Below are 16,131 nucleotides of genomic sequence, written 5' to 3'. Positions count from 1 at the left end.
TTGTCAAATTCAATGATAATTTTTAGAGATAATATTCATTTTGTTGTTCAGACCTCTCATTTTATTCCAGAAAATTATTTTTTGGTTTAGTTAGGTTCTAGTTTGGAGTAAAATTATTTTTTAAAATCTTGTATGTGTATATATACATATGTATTTACATAAATGTGCATGACATACACACAGAATGTGTACATACATATACCAAGCTATTAATAGTGGTTTCCCCTAAAGAGTTGGATGGCTTTGGAGGAGGTGGCCTGTTAGAAAAGAGCTTTCATTTTTCACTTTATACAGTGCAATAAAATTTCAAATTTTAAAACAATCTTAAAAACAAATATAAATAAAAGTAAACGAACAATAACTCTGGAAATTGAAAATTCTGGTTCCAGATCAACTGTACCAGTAATTTCCTGCATGACTTGAGTAAGTCACTTACCTTCTCTGGGCTTTACTATCCTCCTTTATAAAATGAGTGGGTTGGATCAGATGACCTTGAAGGTCTCTTCCACATCTGACATTCTGACTGTCTGAAAGGGATTAAAAATAGATGCCAAGGATACAGCTGGCCAGAAGGTGTCCAGACAATAATTTCAAGGAGTTTTCTACACTTCTAAAACAAGGCATTTGTCACCAATGATCAATGTAATTTTGAGGTCCTGATTTTTGTTTTTGTCTTAATTTTGTCTTTCTTCTATTCTGTAGTAAAATGTGAAGTATGTAACTATTTCAGACTAAAATAAGAGTCACGGGATTTTAACATCACAGCAGGCTTTAAGCAGAGAGATTGAATTCAAATTCAGATGCCTAAAAAAATAGCATCATCAGCATAGGCAAATGTAACAGATTTCGGAATAATTTAGGCATTGTGAATTTTGAGAGGAGGAATGTTTTAAAAGTATGTATTTCTTTGCCATCTAGTGTTTTAATTGAAAGTAACCAACGTTTCTTTTTGAGTAGGTTCATAGATGTAGAACAGTACATGTTAAAAAGGTGTTCTGAGAAAAAGCCGCTATCAATCAATCATAATTTAGGAGCCCCTAAATGTCTTACTCCTATACTGTAATGATGTCACATGTTGAAATATGTAACTGCAGTGTCAACAGACTAAAATAACAACCGTAGGATTTTGACTTAACAGCAGGCTCTGAGTAAACTGTGATATAAACAGACTGCAGCATTCTGTGAGGCAAGAGGATCCATTTTAATATTTCCATTTTGAATCGATACTTTGTTTTCCAGCTCTTTAAGATGAAGAACCTGATTGCAAATCTTTGGAATGAAGACTTGCTCCAAACTAGAGAATATAAGACTCTAAGTCTGACTGAGGACCTGATAATTAAATAATTTGTCCCAAATTCTATTTCTGGTCGAGAGTAGAGTTGGAACCAGATTTGAGTTTGTCTAGTGTTTCTCCTCTGCCTCTTCACTCCCATCAATTTCTACTTGGGTCTAGATGACTTTTGGGAAGGAACTGGATTTGCTTGGACCTTGCTTAGCCTTGGTCATTGGCCGTGTAAAGACTATTGTTTTAGCCTGAATAACTCTCCCCAGGTCCCACCCTATTCCTTTTCTGCTATCATCTTGCTGACTCTCCTCTCACCTTCAAGTTAGTGCCCCATTGTTTCAATGCCCCATGTTGTCATTGGGCATCATGATGGTCATCCCATCCTCCTCTTGAAAGCAGGTTGTGGTCTTGACCTAACCTTTACTTCTTCCTGCTGTAAGGCCAAAGCATGGGCAGCAGTTCATCGAGAATGTAGGGCTGGAAGTCAGGATAGGGAAGACCAAGGTTCTGGTGAGGAACCAAGTACAGAGTTGAGCTGAACAGACAGTCTGGAATCAATTATTTTTTTTTAATTTATAAATGTAACCCCTTTGGGCCTCTGCTTGTCCTCTCTAAAATAAGGAAATTGAACAAAAAGATCTTTAGGATTTCTTTTAGCTCTAAAATTCTATGGCTTTTGAAGCTTTTTGTTATTGTTCAATCAGCAGGTGTCGTGGAGCATATAGAGAAAGTGGTTGTAATCTATCTGGGAAGATAAAATGAACAGAAACAACCAGAGAGCCACAGCAAACCCAGTATAGTCCAAGGGGAGCTGGGCTGTGAGTAGAGTACAAGTTGGGAGGAGCTAGGTCACTGGGCATCAGAAAAGTGCTAGTGCTGGTGACTTGGGTTGGGCAATGGATTATTGATCAGATTTGGTTAGATAGAGGAGAAGAGGTCAGGAAATATTTGAATCCAGATTTTTGAATCTTCTGTATTTTATATGTTCTTTTCTATTTTCATCTAGAAATTGAGTTTATCTATTGCCATTATTTGAGGGCCCTAGTAGCCCAGGTAATTAGGGGGAAGGGGTGAAGGGCATTCTTTTTCTTCTTCTCTAATGTGCAAAAAGTGTCTACCTGTGATGTATGAGATTCTCCGGCCAGGAGCAAAACTGACGTTTCCCTGGCCTTGAGGTTGTTGTTGAAGCAGTTATTTCAATGCCTATTTTGTATGTCCCTTGAACCTAGAGTTTAAGAGTCTAAAAAAGGAAGGAAAGCATTATCTGTTAGAAGCATAAAACCAGCTGCTCATCCTCCTCCACAAAAAGGGAAGAAATAGGCCTGAGCTGCTCTGTGAGTAGGAACATTCTTACAGTGCTAGAGAATTTAGGTAGTGCTCAGAGGAAGGGAAAAACATCAATCCCAGTTTTGAAAACCGACACAAGGTGTGTGTGTGGGAGTGAGACAGACGTTCATGTCTGTTCATTCCTCTCTCTTGCTTCCTCCCTCCATAACTCCCTCCTCTGCCAGACATTTTCCAATTAGTCTTCCCTACCTCACTCGTTCAAATACACAAGTGACTGATGCTCAGAAAAACACCTCCACACCAATATTATAAATACACTCACATTGTACCAATACCTCCATAAGGATATTCATTGTCGCAACCACATTCATTCAATCCAGCAGACATGAGTACCTGTAATATGCTGTGTACCGCACTCCACGCTGTAGACAAGATGAATTAGACATGGTTTCTGTCCTAAATAGTATATAACAACAAAGCTATACAGACAAACCCTGAGTTGTAAGCCCAGAGGTGCACATAAACAAATTTCTAATCCTATAAGCGTGTAAGTACATGTACACCCACTGATATGTGCGCACACTGAAATATGAAAACAGAGCTGCTCATTCATAAGTTTCACAAGTCCTCATAGTATTGATATTGAAATATTTTGAGGGAGGATCTCCATTTTCCTGTTTTTCCTTTGTCAGTTTTTTCATCTCCTTTCAAATTCTAAAATTGACTTCACTTTACAATTCCATTCTTTTCTTATTTCTTGCCTTTAAAAAAAATTACTTCTTCTTTAAGATAAATTATTCCACATGGAGAAACTGAGAAAAAAAGATACCTTGCCCAAGTTAAAAATAAGTAAAATACCTTCTCTGGAATGAAATCTGTCTTTTTATATCCAGTTGACACAAGGAAAAGACTGTCAACATTTATTTATTGATACATTAATGATGTCTCTCTTGTAATGGGTATTTTGAACCATGAAATATGAAATCATTCCATCCTTTTTTATTTATTGTAGGTATTTGAAGAAAGAAGAGCTCTGCTTGGAAAATGGGTAACCAATTAAAATATCCTTACTTTCATATTATGTTATCATACAGCCCAAAGAATTCGGTTTGGACATAAGGTAATGAGTGATTGCTCATTGCCTGAGAAGTTTGACTAGTACTTTCTTTATGTATCAGTTCGGGTTCAGTCAGAAAAACAGAAATCATACCAGTTATTTTAACAGACATATATAAATTTAATAAATAGAACTAGTTAAACAAACACTGGAAAATGGAAAAGATAAAAAGGGAACACTGAGGTGCCGTGGAGGTAGAACTACAGGAAGTAGCTTCTACCAGCTTTTCTGATACCTCAGGAGCTCAGAAAAGGACCCTGTGGAGCTGGGACCCAGACTCCTAAGGAATAAAGTAGATGACATCACAGCCAGCTGATTCTGATATAACTGAGGCAGCATGATGGTTCTGGGAGTGTGGAAAAAACTGGACACTGGAGTCAACAGCTACTGCCAGGGTGAAGAGTTAGGGTGATACTGCCAGGAAAAGCAAGGGAATGGAAAGGAGTAAGGCTCTTCTCCCTCAGTTTCCCTGTAGTGCTGCCCTCCCCAGTGGCAGCATTTAACAGGGAGTCTGCCGTCAAAGGAGAAATATGGTTTGTGGAGCCCCAGCCTTCTTTACTCACAGAGGATAGAAAGGTGGGTTGGGGTCTGAGAGACAATAGCTTAGTAACCAGCACAGTTCATCCGTTTGGCTACTTAGCATCCATATACACTCTTGTACATATACGTAAACTTCCAAAGGAAAACTGTAACAACTTTATGCTTCTATCTAACAAGATACAACTATCCTTTATGCAAATGAAGACTTTCTCACCCTTTCCTCAAAGGAGACACAGAGTCCCTGTGGTCATTGTCCATCCCTGGGTCATGATCAAAGTATCCATCTCTGGGCAATGTTTAGCAATCATCAAATTCATCAATTATCAATCATCAAATTCCTCTACACTCTGAAAGTCTCTACCACCCAAGAGAATTGAAAACATATGGTTATGCAAAAGCTTGTGTATGAATGTTCATAGCAGCATTATTCATAACAGTCAAAAAGTGTAAACACCCAAATATCCATCAACTGATGAATGGATAAACAAAATGTGGTATATCCATAACAATGGAATATTATTCAGCCTTAAAAAGGAAGGAAATTCTGATACATTCTACAACATGTATGAACTTTGAAGGCATTATGCTAAGTGAAATAAGCCAGACACAAAAGGACAAATATTGTATGATTCCATTTATATGAGGTACCTAGAGTAGTCAAATTCATGGAGATAGAAAGAGAATACAGGTTTCCAAGGAATGGGGAGTTATTGTTTACTGGGTACAGAGTTTCAATTTGGGATGATGAAAAAGTTCTGCAGATGGATAGTTGTGATGGTTGCACTACAATGTGAATGTACTTAATGCCACTGAACTATACACTTAAAAATAGTTAAAATGGTAAATTTTATGTTATATATATTTTACCAAAACTTTTAAAAAGCAAGAGTAAGAAAAAGGAATAAAATACTGATACATGCTACAACATGGTGAACCTTGAAAGTAGTGTGCTAAGTGAAAGAAACCACACATAGAGTCCACATATTATATGATTCCATTTGTATGAAATGTCCAGAATAGGCAAATCCATAGAGACAGAAAGTAGATTAGTGGTTTACAGGGGCTAGGGGACAAGAGGAAGAGGGATTTACTGTAATAGGTGTGGAATTTGTTTTTGGAGTAATGAAAATGTTCTGGAATTAGATAGTAGTGATGGTTACACAACCTTGTGAATGTACTAAAAACTGAATTGTACACTTAATATGATGAATTTTATGATGGACCTGGAAGGTATTATGTTAAGTGAAATAAGCCAGAGAGAGAAAGACAAACACTGCATGATTTCACCCATATGTGGAAGATAAACTAACACACGGACAGAGAGAACTGTTTGGTGGTTACCAGGGGCAAGAGGTTTGGGGGTGTGGGCACAAGGGGTGAAGGGAGGCATTTATATGGTGACTGACAAGCAATAATATACAACTAAAATTTCACAATGTTATAAACTATTAAGACATCAATAAAAAATGATGAATTTTATGGCATGTGAATTATATCTCAATTTAAAAAATAAATCAGGAATCCTTTCAAAAAACTATACTTAGATTTCTTTAACTCTTGATATATGTAATAAACTTGAAATATTCCATCCTTAAAACATACAGTCAAAACCTTCTTTCTTAAGGGAGCATCTTTGACCCAGAATATAGCAGTAGACAGAATGCCCTTTCCTATGAGTTACTGAAACTCATTTTCCTAAATGTCTTAGTTCATTCGGGCTGCTATAACAAAACAAAACAAAAAAGACTAGGTGGCTTATAAACAACAGAAATTTATTTCTCATAATTCTAGAGGAAGTCCAAGATCAGGGTGCTGGCAGATTCAGTGTCTGGTGAGATCATAGACTACTGTCTGTTCACTATAACCACACATGGCAGAAGGGCTGAGGGATCTCCCTGGGGTCTCTTTTATAGACACTAATCCCATTCATGAGGGCTCTGCCCTCATGACCTAATCACCCCCAAAGGCCCCACCTCCTAATACCGTAGCCTTGGGGATTAGGTTTCAAAATATGAATTTGGTGGGGGACACAAACTTGCAGTCCATTGCGATAAGACTAAATAAAGTACCATTTCTTACTGTTCTTGTTTGTCTTAGTTGGTTGCCAGTTCTTTTCTATGTTGGTCTACAAGCTCCAATCTAAGGCTATTTATTAACCTAAATTAAAAACAAAAAACCATATATATAGTATCTCTGGAAGGATGCACAAGAAAAGGGGCAACGTTGGTTTCCCCCAGGGAGGAGAACTGCGAGCCTGAGACAGGGTGGAAAAGACTCTTTGAGCTGAATAGCCTTTCATATCTTTTGATTTTTTTAATCATGTGAATGTATTACCTATTCAAAATAATAATAAAATTTTACAAAATAAATTCACTAAAAATTAAGAAATGAAAAATACCAAAAATTTAAAATCTAGCTGAATTTTTCTCATATTCTGTTTTTAAACTGACTTTGCATCTGTTACCAACAACTTAAAAAGAGACTTATTTAGAATGACTATTTTTGCACTATCATTTCACTTACTATTAGTGGAAATCCCTAAATTAATATAACCAGGGATAATGTTCATCCAGTATTTGGAGTGTCTGACCAGCTTCTGTGTGTTTTGATTGCCTGGTGGCATTGCCAATTGTTAAATATTTTTAATATGACCCTGGATAATATTCAAGGTCTTCAAACTTTTTAAAAGATCTTGTTTATTCTTTTCTTTTACCATAACTAATAGAAGCATGTATTTGCAAAGATCACTGATTATCTGTCTTCTCCAATAGACTAATTTATGGGGGCCAGATGTGGTTCTATCGTGATCCTTGTTGTACATTCCTTGATACTACTAGGCATGTAGTAAATATTTTCTAAATGAATAAGTGATACTCACTGGTTTTTCTCTTTTGCCCAACAGCAAACTTATTCCTTAAATTCACTAGATCATGTAGTAGTCTATATACCTCCATGAAAGCTCCATGAATTAAGTTTGAGGGGGATACTTCCAATTCACCCTTATTTAATTTTTTCTCTCTATTTTAGTTTTTAGATTTTTTAGGTTTTGTGTTTCATGAGCACCGAAAGGGATTGATAACGTAAGAAATGCATTTTTCCAAAAAAAAGAAAGGAGAAATAAGGATACCAATTTTTTGACTTAGCATTACTTGGGAGTTTCATTGTAGGGATCAAGTATTAGTTTTAAAGGTCAATCCAGTATTAGAAGTAAAGTCATTTTTTAAAACAATCTGGACATTGTGAGGTAAGATGTAGTATGAAACCTATTCAAGAATAAACAATCTGAAAGTATTTTATATTTGGCCATAGAATGTCACTTTTGTTCATACATTTGCACATGGTCCTATCTAATGTTCTGTACAGTAATAAAATAATTAAGAGGAACTGAAAAGCTCTTCTACTTTGCTGGTTTATGCTACTTAGTCCTTTATCTCTCAAATCTTCTCTGCCCTTCAGTTCCTGTTAGAAAAGGCAATTGCCTCCCAATAGACAGAAAACAACAGCAGAAGTATTTTAGTTGAAAAGAAAGCATCTCAAACTTTTCCTCAACATCTTTCTTGTGAATAGAAATAATAGTAATATTATGAAGAATTTGAAAAAAGTGGATGGCATTACTTTTTTTTTTTTGCTGAGGAAGAGTCACCCTGAGCTAACATCTGTTGCCAATCTTCCTCTCTTTTTGCTTGATGAAGATTTGCCCTGAGCTAACATCTGTGCCAGTCTTCCTCTGTTTTGTATGTGGGTCACCACCACTGCATGGCCACCAGTGAATGGTGTACATCCACGCCCGGGAACCAAACCTGAGCCACTGAAGTGGAACATGCCAAACTTAACCACTAAGCCACAGGGCCAGCCCCTGGATGGCGTTACTTTTAACTTGCTGGAAACAACCATACTCAGAGTTAAAATTCAAAAGAGAAACGGGGCCGCCGGCCCAGTGGCGCAAGCGGTTAAGTGCGCATGCTCCACTTCTGCAGCCCAGGGTTCGAAGCTTTGGATCCCGGGCACGCACCGATGCACCACTTGTCAAGCCACGCTGTGGCGGTGTCCCAGGTAAAGTAGAGGAAGATGGGCACGGATGTTAGCTCAGGGCCAATCTTCCTCAAGAAAAAGGGGAAGATTGGCATCAGATGTTAGCTCAGGGCTAGTCCTCCTCACACACACAAAAAAAAAGTCAAAAAATAAAAAGAGAAACAGGGGAAAATATTTTGTAAATGTCATGATAGATAAAGATTAATATCTGGGGTATATAAAGACTTTCTACAAATCAACAAGAAAAATACAAATACCGCTACACAATAATGGGCTAATATAGAAGAATGAGAAATATACAAAAATATATAAATGGCCAATAAACATATAAAATATACTCTATTTTACTAAAATTAAAGGAATTAGAGGAATGCAAATTAAAACAATGAGATTCCTAACCCCTCCCCCCTTTGTCTACGTGGTAAAAATTGAAATGATAGATAATATCTAATGTTAGTAAGAATTCATTAGGGAGTAGGAGAATATGCTTAAACACAATTGGAGGGAATGTAAAATGATGCAGACTTTTAAAAGACAATTTGACAGCATCTATTAAGTTTTTAAATGCAAATATCCTTTGTACCTGTAATTCCACTTTTGTTTATCTGTACTAGAGAAATATTCACATGGGACATGAAAGGGCATGTTCCAGGATATTGCAGGGTTGTTTTTTTTTTTTGTATTGGAAACAACCTAGATGGTATCAGTAGTAAATTGAGTAAATAGATCATGGTATGTCCATCCTACCATGAATGAATGAGAAAACAATATGCTCTGGAATTCATTACATATAAGGACATTTATGGCTATATTTTGTTTGATTTTTAAACTGCTGTGTGGTATTCCACAGGATAGGTATGCTCTAATTTACTTAACTGCTTCCATATTGATAGATATATGTGTAAGTAAATGCATAGAAATGCACGAACAGAACAGGGTTATTTCTGGGGACTGCAGTGAGATTTGTCAGGGAGGAGTGGTTCAAGAGGATTTTCATGTTCAACTCTGTGTGTACCTATTTGAAACTTTTAAAACAACAATGTATTCATACTTTAATTGTGAAATTAAGTTTTTGATAATAGGACTCAGAAACTCAACCAGATTAAGATAATGCAACCAATAGGCAAAAAATAACAAGCCTCCCTCTTCATCTTGTCCCCCCGAACCCTGTGAACTTTTCCTTGCCATTGAGTGTGAGATGAGTGGAACCTGATGGCTCTAGCAACTGGCCTCACTTCCTGAAACTGCAGCAAGAATCCTTGTAACAACTGCTCCGAAAATAGGATTTTCACAATTCTGTTGAGTCAAGAAAGCCCTATAAAAAGACATTAAAAATAATTATAAAATATAATTATGATTATAATATATAATGTAGTATAATGTAATATAATGTAATGTAATGTGTTGTAATGTAATGTAATGTAAAAAAGGAACTCACTGTGACGTGAGGTACCATACAAGATACCAGGATAGGAGAATGGTCCTAGCTGCTCCTCAGTCTCACACTTTGGATCCGTGGCTGCTATGTTCTGGGTACTTTTACTTGAGAGGTGATGCAAGAGATGTGGGAGATTATCGAATTCCTGTGGAGTTAACTCTTCTAGGGATCATTTACTTTTTGGATTATTTTTAGCACCTTTTAAATTCCAAAGGGATTTTCCCCAACTGTTAAGCATTCTTCTGAGTCATCTACCCACCTTCAATTAGTAGGAGTTCGAGGAATGCAAATTCAGTTCCTATTAGCCTAAACAAACACAATTAGAAAGGAAAATCCCTAGAGGCAAAGAATACCTATCAAAGTCAAATTTAAATTACCTTCGACCATTGTAATCAGGGAAATAAATGAGGAACCAATGTAATTATCTTTTTAATCTCTAGAGGAAAATGTTTTAGTGTTTCCTTTTATAGATTTCTTAAGCATTTTACAATCCTAATGTTTTTTTATATTCATTTTAAATCACTGTTCCTCAATTTGAGCCCATTCTGTTTTTGTGGGCATCAATGAAAGTACATGAGCTAACCTCAGTCATTCTAAATGTACTTCCCATCCTTGCCAATGTACAAACATGGTAATTTTATGTCTTTTAATTTAATTGTTTGCATATATATTCTTTTTACATTGATTTAACCCATGTATTTATTATTTTTAACATCACTTTGGTCTTTTATTATAATAGCTGCCATGTCTACAATGAGTCATGAGCTCTACTAAGAATTTCACACATATATTATTTTATTTAATCCTCACAACCCTACAATTTAGATATAATTATTCTTAGTGTGTAAATGAGGAAATTGAGAGGTTGTTAGTGGTGGAGCTGGAATTTAGTGATTTATTTCTAAAGAGTATTAGAAATAATAGAATATAGGATGTGAGACTCCCAATGGCCTCATTCCCAAACCCACCATCAATCTGTAATGTCATACTTGCCCTTATCCTGTTGCTATATTACAGTTTGATTAGCTGATCCCCTATTGTTAGGCCTTTTGGGTTTTCTCTGATTTCTTCCAGTGATAATAATATCTCATGAAAATTTTTTTGTAACCATAATTCTCCTGGGTCCTACGTAGCTCAGTTTCTGCAGAGCCACACAGCACTGCCTAAAAGTAATTTAAAAAATGAATACCCATTTTCATTTTGTCTCTCAAAGAAAAATCATAGGGGATCCAGTTTAAAACTCATAACAGGACTTCTGAGATCTTTTTCCTTCACTCCTCAGTTCTCTCACACTCTAACTGCCATCGAGGCAATTACAGTCTGAACACCCAACTCCCAAAAAGCCAAAGCCCCGCAGCTCTTCTCTCCCTCCCCTCCTGCCTTGGCTCTTTATTGTAGAGATCAGTGCAGCTTCTTGGGCCTGCTCCATCCCTGGGCGTAGCCCTTCCGGATGGGCTTCTCTCTGGTCATTCTGATAATCCATCCCAAAAGGAAAGAAGTCTGCTTTTGTGGGAGTTGGAGATATGGATTGTGTAGAGACAAAGACAGGGGAAATCAGGGAACACTCACACATGAATAAATTTTAATCATTTATTTGTAAGTTAAGGTTTGGGTTTTTTTTTTTTCATTCTGGGGATTTTTTTCCCTCTTAAATTCTAGTCCCCAAAGTGAGATTCATGGGTCATTGAATAGATCTATGATGGTGAATAGTTTTTTGTCTTTTTAGAGTTCAGAATACTCATTATATTTTTAAAAAATTATTTTATTGAGGTCATATTGCTTTATAACATTGTATAATTTCAGGTATACATCATTATTTATCAGTGCTGTTTACACTGCATCTTGCTAACACCCAATAGTCTAGTTTTTATCCGTCAAAATACATATTTGCCCCTTTACCCCTTTTGCCCTCCCCCCCACCCCCTTCCCCTCTGGTAACCACTAATCTGTTCTCCTTATCCATGTGTTTATCTTTCACATATGAGTGAAATTATACGGTGTTTGTCTTTCTCTGTCTGGCTTATTTTGCTTAACATAATACCCTCAAGCTCCATCCATGTTGTTGCAAATGGGATGATTTTGTCTTTTTGTATGGCTGAGTAGTATTCTGTTGTATATATACACCACATCTTCTTTATCCATTCATCAGTTGATGGGCACTTGGGTTGCTTCCACGTCTTGGCTATTGTGAATAATGCTGCAGTGAACATAAGGGTGCATAAATCTCTTTGGATCATTGATTTCAAGTTCTTTGGGTAAATACCCAGTAGTGGGATAGCTGGATCATGTGGTATTTCTATTTTTAATTTGTTGAGAAATCTCCATACTGTTTTCCATAGTGGCTGCTGCACCAGTTTGCATTCCCACCAGCAGTGTATGAGGGTTCCCTTTTCTCCACATCCTCTCCAACATTTGTTATTTTTTGTCTTGTTAATTATAGCCATTCTGATGGGTATAAAGTGATATCTCATTGTAGTTTTGATTTGCATTTCCCTAATAATTAGTGATGTTGAACATTTTGTCATGTGCCTGTTGGCCATCTGTGTATCTTCTTTGGAAAAATGTCTGTTCATATCCTCTGCCCATTTTTTGATCGGGTTGTTTTTTTGTTGTTGAGTTATATGAGTTCTTTATATATTTTGGAAATTAACCCCTTGTTGGATGTATGATTTGCAAATATTTTCTCCCAGTTGGTGGGTTGTCTTTTCGTTTTGTTCATGATTTCCTTTGTCTTGCAGAAGCTTTTTAGTCTGGTGTAGTCCCATTTGTTTATTTTTTCTTTTGTTTCCCTTGCCTGAGTAGACATGGTATTTGAAAAGATGCTCAATGTCAAAGGATGTACTGCCTATATTTTCTTCTAGAAGTTTTATGGTTTCAGGTCTTACATTCAAGTCTTTAATCCGTTTAGAGTTAATGTGTATGGCGAAAGATAATGGTCTACTTTCCTTCTTTTGCATGTGGCTGTCCAGTTTTCCCATACTGTTTATTGAAGAGACTTTCCTTTCTCCACTATATGTTCTTGGCTCCTTTGTTAAAGATTAGCTGTCCATAGATGTCTGGTTTACTTCTGGGCTTTCAGTTCTGTTCCAGTGATCTGTGTGTCTGTTTTTTGTGCTACTAATGTGTTTTGTGCTACCATGCTGTTTTGATTACTATAGCTTTAGTATATTTTGAAGTCAGGGATTGTGATGCCTCCAGCTTTGTCCCTTTTTCTCAGGATTGCTTTGGCTATTCAGGGTGTTTTGTTGTTGCATATAAATTTGAGGATTCTTTGTTCTATTTCTGTGAAGAATGTCATTGGGATTCTGATTGGGATTGCATTGAATCTGTAGATTGCTTTAGGTAATATGGACATTTTAACTATGTTTATTCTTCCAGTCTACGAGCATGGAATATCTTTCCATTTCTTTATGTCTTCTTCAGTTTCTTTCAATAATGTCTTATAGTTGTCAGTGTATAGGTCTTTCACCTCCTTAGTTAAATTTATTCCTAGATATTTTATTCTTTTTGTCATGATTGTAATTGATATTGTATTCTTGACTTCTCTTTCTGCTAGTTCATTATTACTGTATAGAAATGCCACTGATTTGTGATTTTGTAGCCTGCAACTTTGCTGTAGTTGTTGATTATTTCTAATTGTTTTCTGGTGGATTCCTTAGGGTTTTCTATATATAGAATTGTGTCATCCACAAACAGTGAGAGTTTTACTTCTTCCTTTCCAATTTGGATACCTTTTATTTCTTTTTATTGCTAATTGCTCTGGCCAAAACCTCCAGTACTGTGTTGAATAAAAGTGGTGAGAGTGGGCACCCTTGTGTCTTGTTCCTGTTCTCAGAGGGATGACTTTCAGTTTTTCCCCATTGAGTATGATGCTGGCTGTGGGTTTGCCTTACATGGCCTTTATTATGTTGAAGTACTTTCCTTCTCTACCCATTTTATTGAGAGTTTTTATCATAAATGGATGTTGGATCTTGTCAGATGCTTTCTCTGCATCTATTGAGATGATCATGTGATTTTTGCTCCTCATTTTGTTAATGTGGTGTTATCACATTGATTGATTTGCGGTTGTTGAATCATCCCTGCAACCTAGTATAAATCCTACTTGATCATGATGTGTGATCTTTTTAATGTATTGCCCTGTTCAATTTGCTAATATTTTGTTGAGGATTTTTGTATCTGTGTTCATCAGTGATATTGGCCTGTAATTTTCCTTTTTTGTTGCCCTTGTCTGGTTTTGGTATCAGCATGATGTTGGCCTGATAGAATGAGTTGGAAGAGTCCCATCTTCTTCAATTGTTTGGAATAGTTTGAGAAGGACAGGTATTAAATCTTCTTTGAATGTTTGGTAGAATTCTCGAAAGAAGCCATCTAGTCCTGGACTTTTGTTTTTTGGGAGGTTTTTGATTGCTGTTTCAATATCTTTACTTCTGATTGGTCTATTCAGGTACTCTATTTCTTCTTGATTCAATTTTGGGAGGTTGTATGAATCTAAGAATTTATCCATTTCCTCTAGATTGTCCAATTTGTTGGCATATAATTTTTCATAGTATTCTCTTATAATCCTTTGTATTTCTGTGGTATCTGTTGTAATTTCTCCTCTTTCATTTTTAATTTTATTTATTTGAGCCTTCTCTCTTTTTTTTCTTAGTGAGTCTGGCTGAGGGTTTTTCAGTTTTGTTTATCTTCTCAAAGAACCAGGTCTTAGTTTCATTGATCCTTTCTATTGTTTTTTCAGTCTCTGTTTCATTTATTTCTGCTCTAATTTTTATTATTTCCCTCCTTCTGCTGAGTTTGGGCTTTGTTTGTTCTTTTTCTAGTTCTGTTAGGTGTTTAAAATTACTTATTTGAGATTTTTCTTGTTTGTTAGGAGAGGCCTGTATTGCTATAAATTTCCCTCTTAGTACCACTTTTGCTGCATCCTATAAGACTAGGTACATTGTGTTTTCATTTTCATTTGTCTCCAGGTATTTGATTTCTTCATTGATCCAATGGTTGCTCAGTAACACGTTGTTTAGTCTCCACATATTTGTGACTTTCCCAGCTTTTTTCTTGTAGTTGATTTCTAGTTTCATGGCATTGTGGTCAGAAAAGATGCTTGATGTAATTTCAGTCTTCTTAAATTTATTGAGGCTTGCCTTGTTTCCCAACTTATGGTCTATCTTTGAGAATGTTCCATATGCACTTGAGAAGAATGTATCTGCTGATTTTGGATGTAGTGTTCTATGTATATCTATTAAGTCTATCTAGTCTAGTGTTTCACTTAATTCCACTATTTCCTTGTTTACTTTCTATCTGGATGATCTATTCATTGTTGTAAGTAGGGTGTTGAGTTCCCCTACTATTATTATGTTGCTGTCAATTCTCCCTTTATGTTTGTAAATAGTCACTTTATATACTTTGGTGCTCCTCTGTTACGTGCACATATATTCATAAGTGTTGTGTCCTCTTGGTGGAATTTCCCTTTTATCATTATATACTGCCCCTCTTTATCTCTCATTATCTGTTTTATCTTGAAGTCTGCTTTGTCTGATATAATAATGGCAACACTTGCTTTCTTTTGCTTTCCATCTGCTTGGAGTATCATCTTCCATCCCTTCACTCTGAGCCTGTGTTTGTCTTTAGAGCTGAGCTGTGTTTCCTGGAGGCAGCATATTGTTGGGTCTTGTTTTTTTTGAGGAAGATTGGCCCTGAGCTACCATCTGTTGCCAATCTTCCTCCTGTTTTCCTTTTTCCCAGTAGATAGTTGTATGTCATAGTAGTACATCCTTCTAGTTGCTCTATGTGGGACGCCACCTCAGCATGGCTTGATGAGTGGTGCATAGGTCTGCACCCAGGATCCAAACCAGCAAACCCTGGGCCACCAAAGTGGAGTGCACAAACTTAACTGTTATGCCACCGGGCCAGCCCCTTGGGTCTTGTTTTTTAATCCATCCAGCCACTCTGTGTCTTTTGATTGGAGAATTCAATCCATTTACATTTAGAGTGATTATTGATATATGAGGGTCTAATATTGCCATTTTATCTCTTGTTTTCCAGTTGTTCTATATTTCCATTGTTTCTTTTCCCTTGTCTTTGTGGCTTCCATTTCAGTTTGGTGGTTTTCTGTGATGGTTTTCTCAGTTTTCTCTTTATTTATGATTTGTGGCTCTGCTGTGACTTTTTTGTTTAGTGGTTTCCATGAGGTTTGTATAAAAGATCTCATAGATGAAATAGTCCATTTTCTGTAGCCTCTTATCTTCATTAGCCTAAGCAGGTCCATCCCTTTCCTCTTCTCTTTCTGAGTTATTGTGGCCACAAATTATTCTTTTTTGTGTTGTGAGTTTGTGACTAAATTGAAGTGATTATAGTTATTTTTGATGCTTTCCTTCCCTTTGTCTTTTATGTTATAAATAAGTGTTTGCTAACCTATTCTAATAGAGAGCTGCAGTTTTC

At 36.4% G+C, this 16,131-nt stretch overlaps 1 protein-coding gene across 2 annotated transcripts in view; it reads left to right on the top strand.

Annotated features, from left to right (window-relative positions):
• FBXO16 (F-box protein 16) overlaps positions 1 to 16,131 on the top strand; it is a 57,527-nt gene that overhangs the window by 7,524 nt on the left and 33,872 nt on the right. For both annotated transcript variants that reach the window (XM_087437375.1, XM_087437376.1), the window contains exon 3: positions 3,585 to 3,620. In XM_087437375.1, coding sequence (XP_087293501.1) covers positions 3,585 to 3,620 — 36 coding nt within the window. The remainder of the gene's footprint in view (positions 1 to 3,584; positions 3,621 to 16,131) is intronic.

This window comes from Ceratotherium simum, chromosome 12 (assembly GCF_057802395.1).
Source record: "Ceratotherium simum simum isolate JZ-2026a chromosome 12, ASM5780239v1, whole genome shotgun sequence".
In the NCBI taxonomy this organism is placed as follows: domain Eukaryota; kingdom Metazoa; phylum Chordata; class Mammalia; order Perissodactyla; family Rhinocerotidae; genus Ceratotherium; species Ceratotherium simum.
The sequence above is the reverse complement of the archived record's forward strand: the minus strand, read 5'-3'. Positions and strand labels throughout refer to the sequence as shown.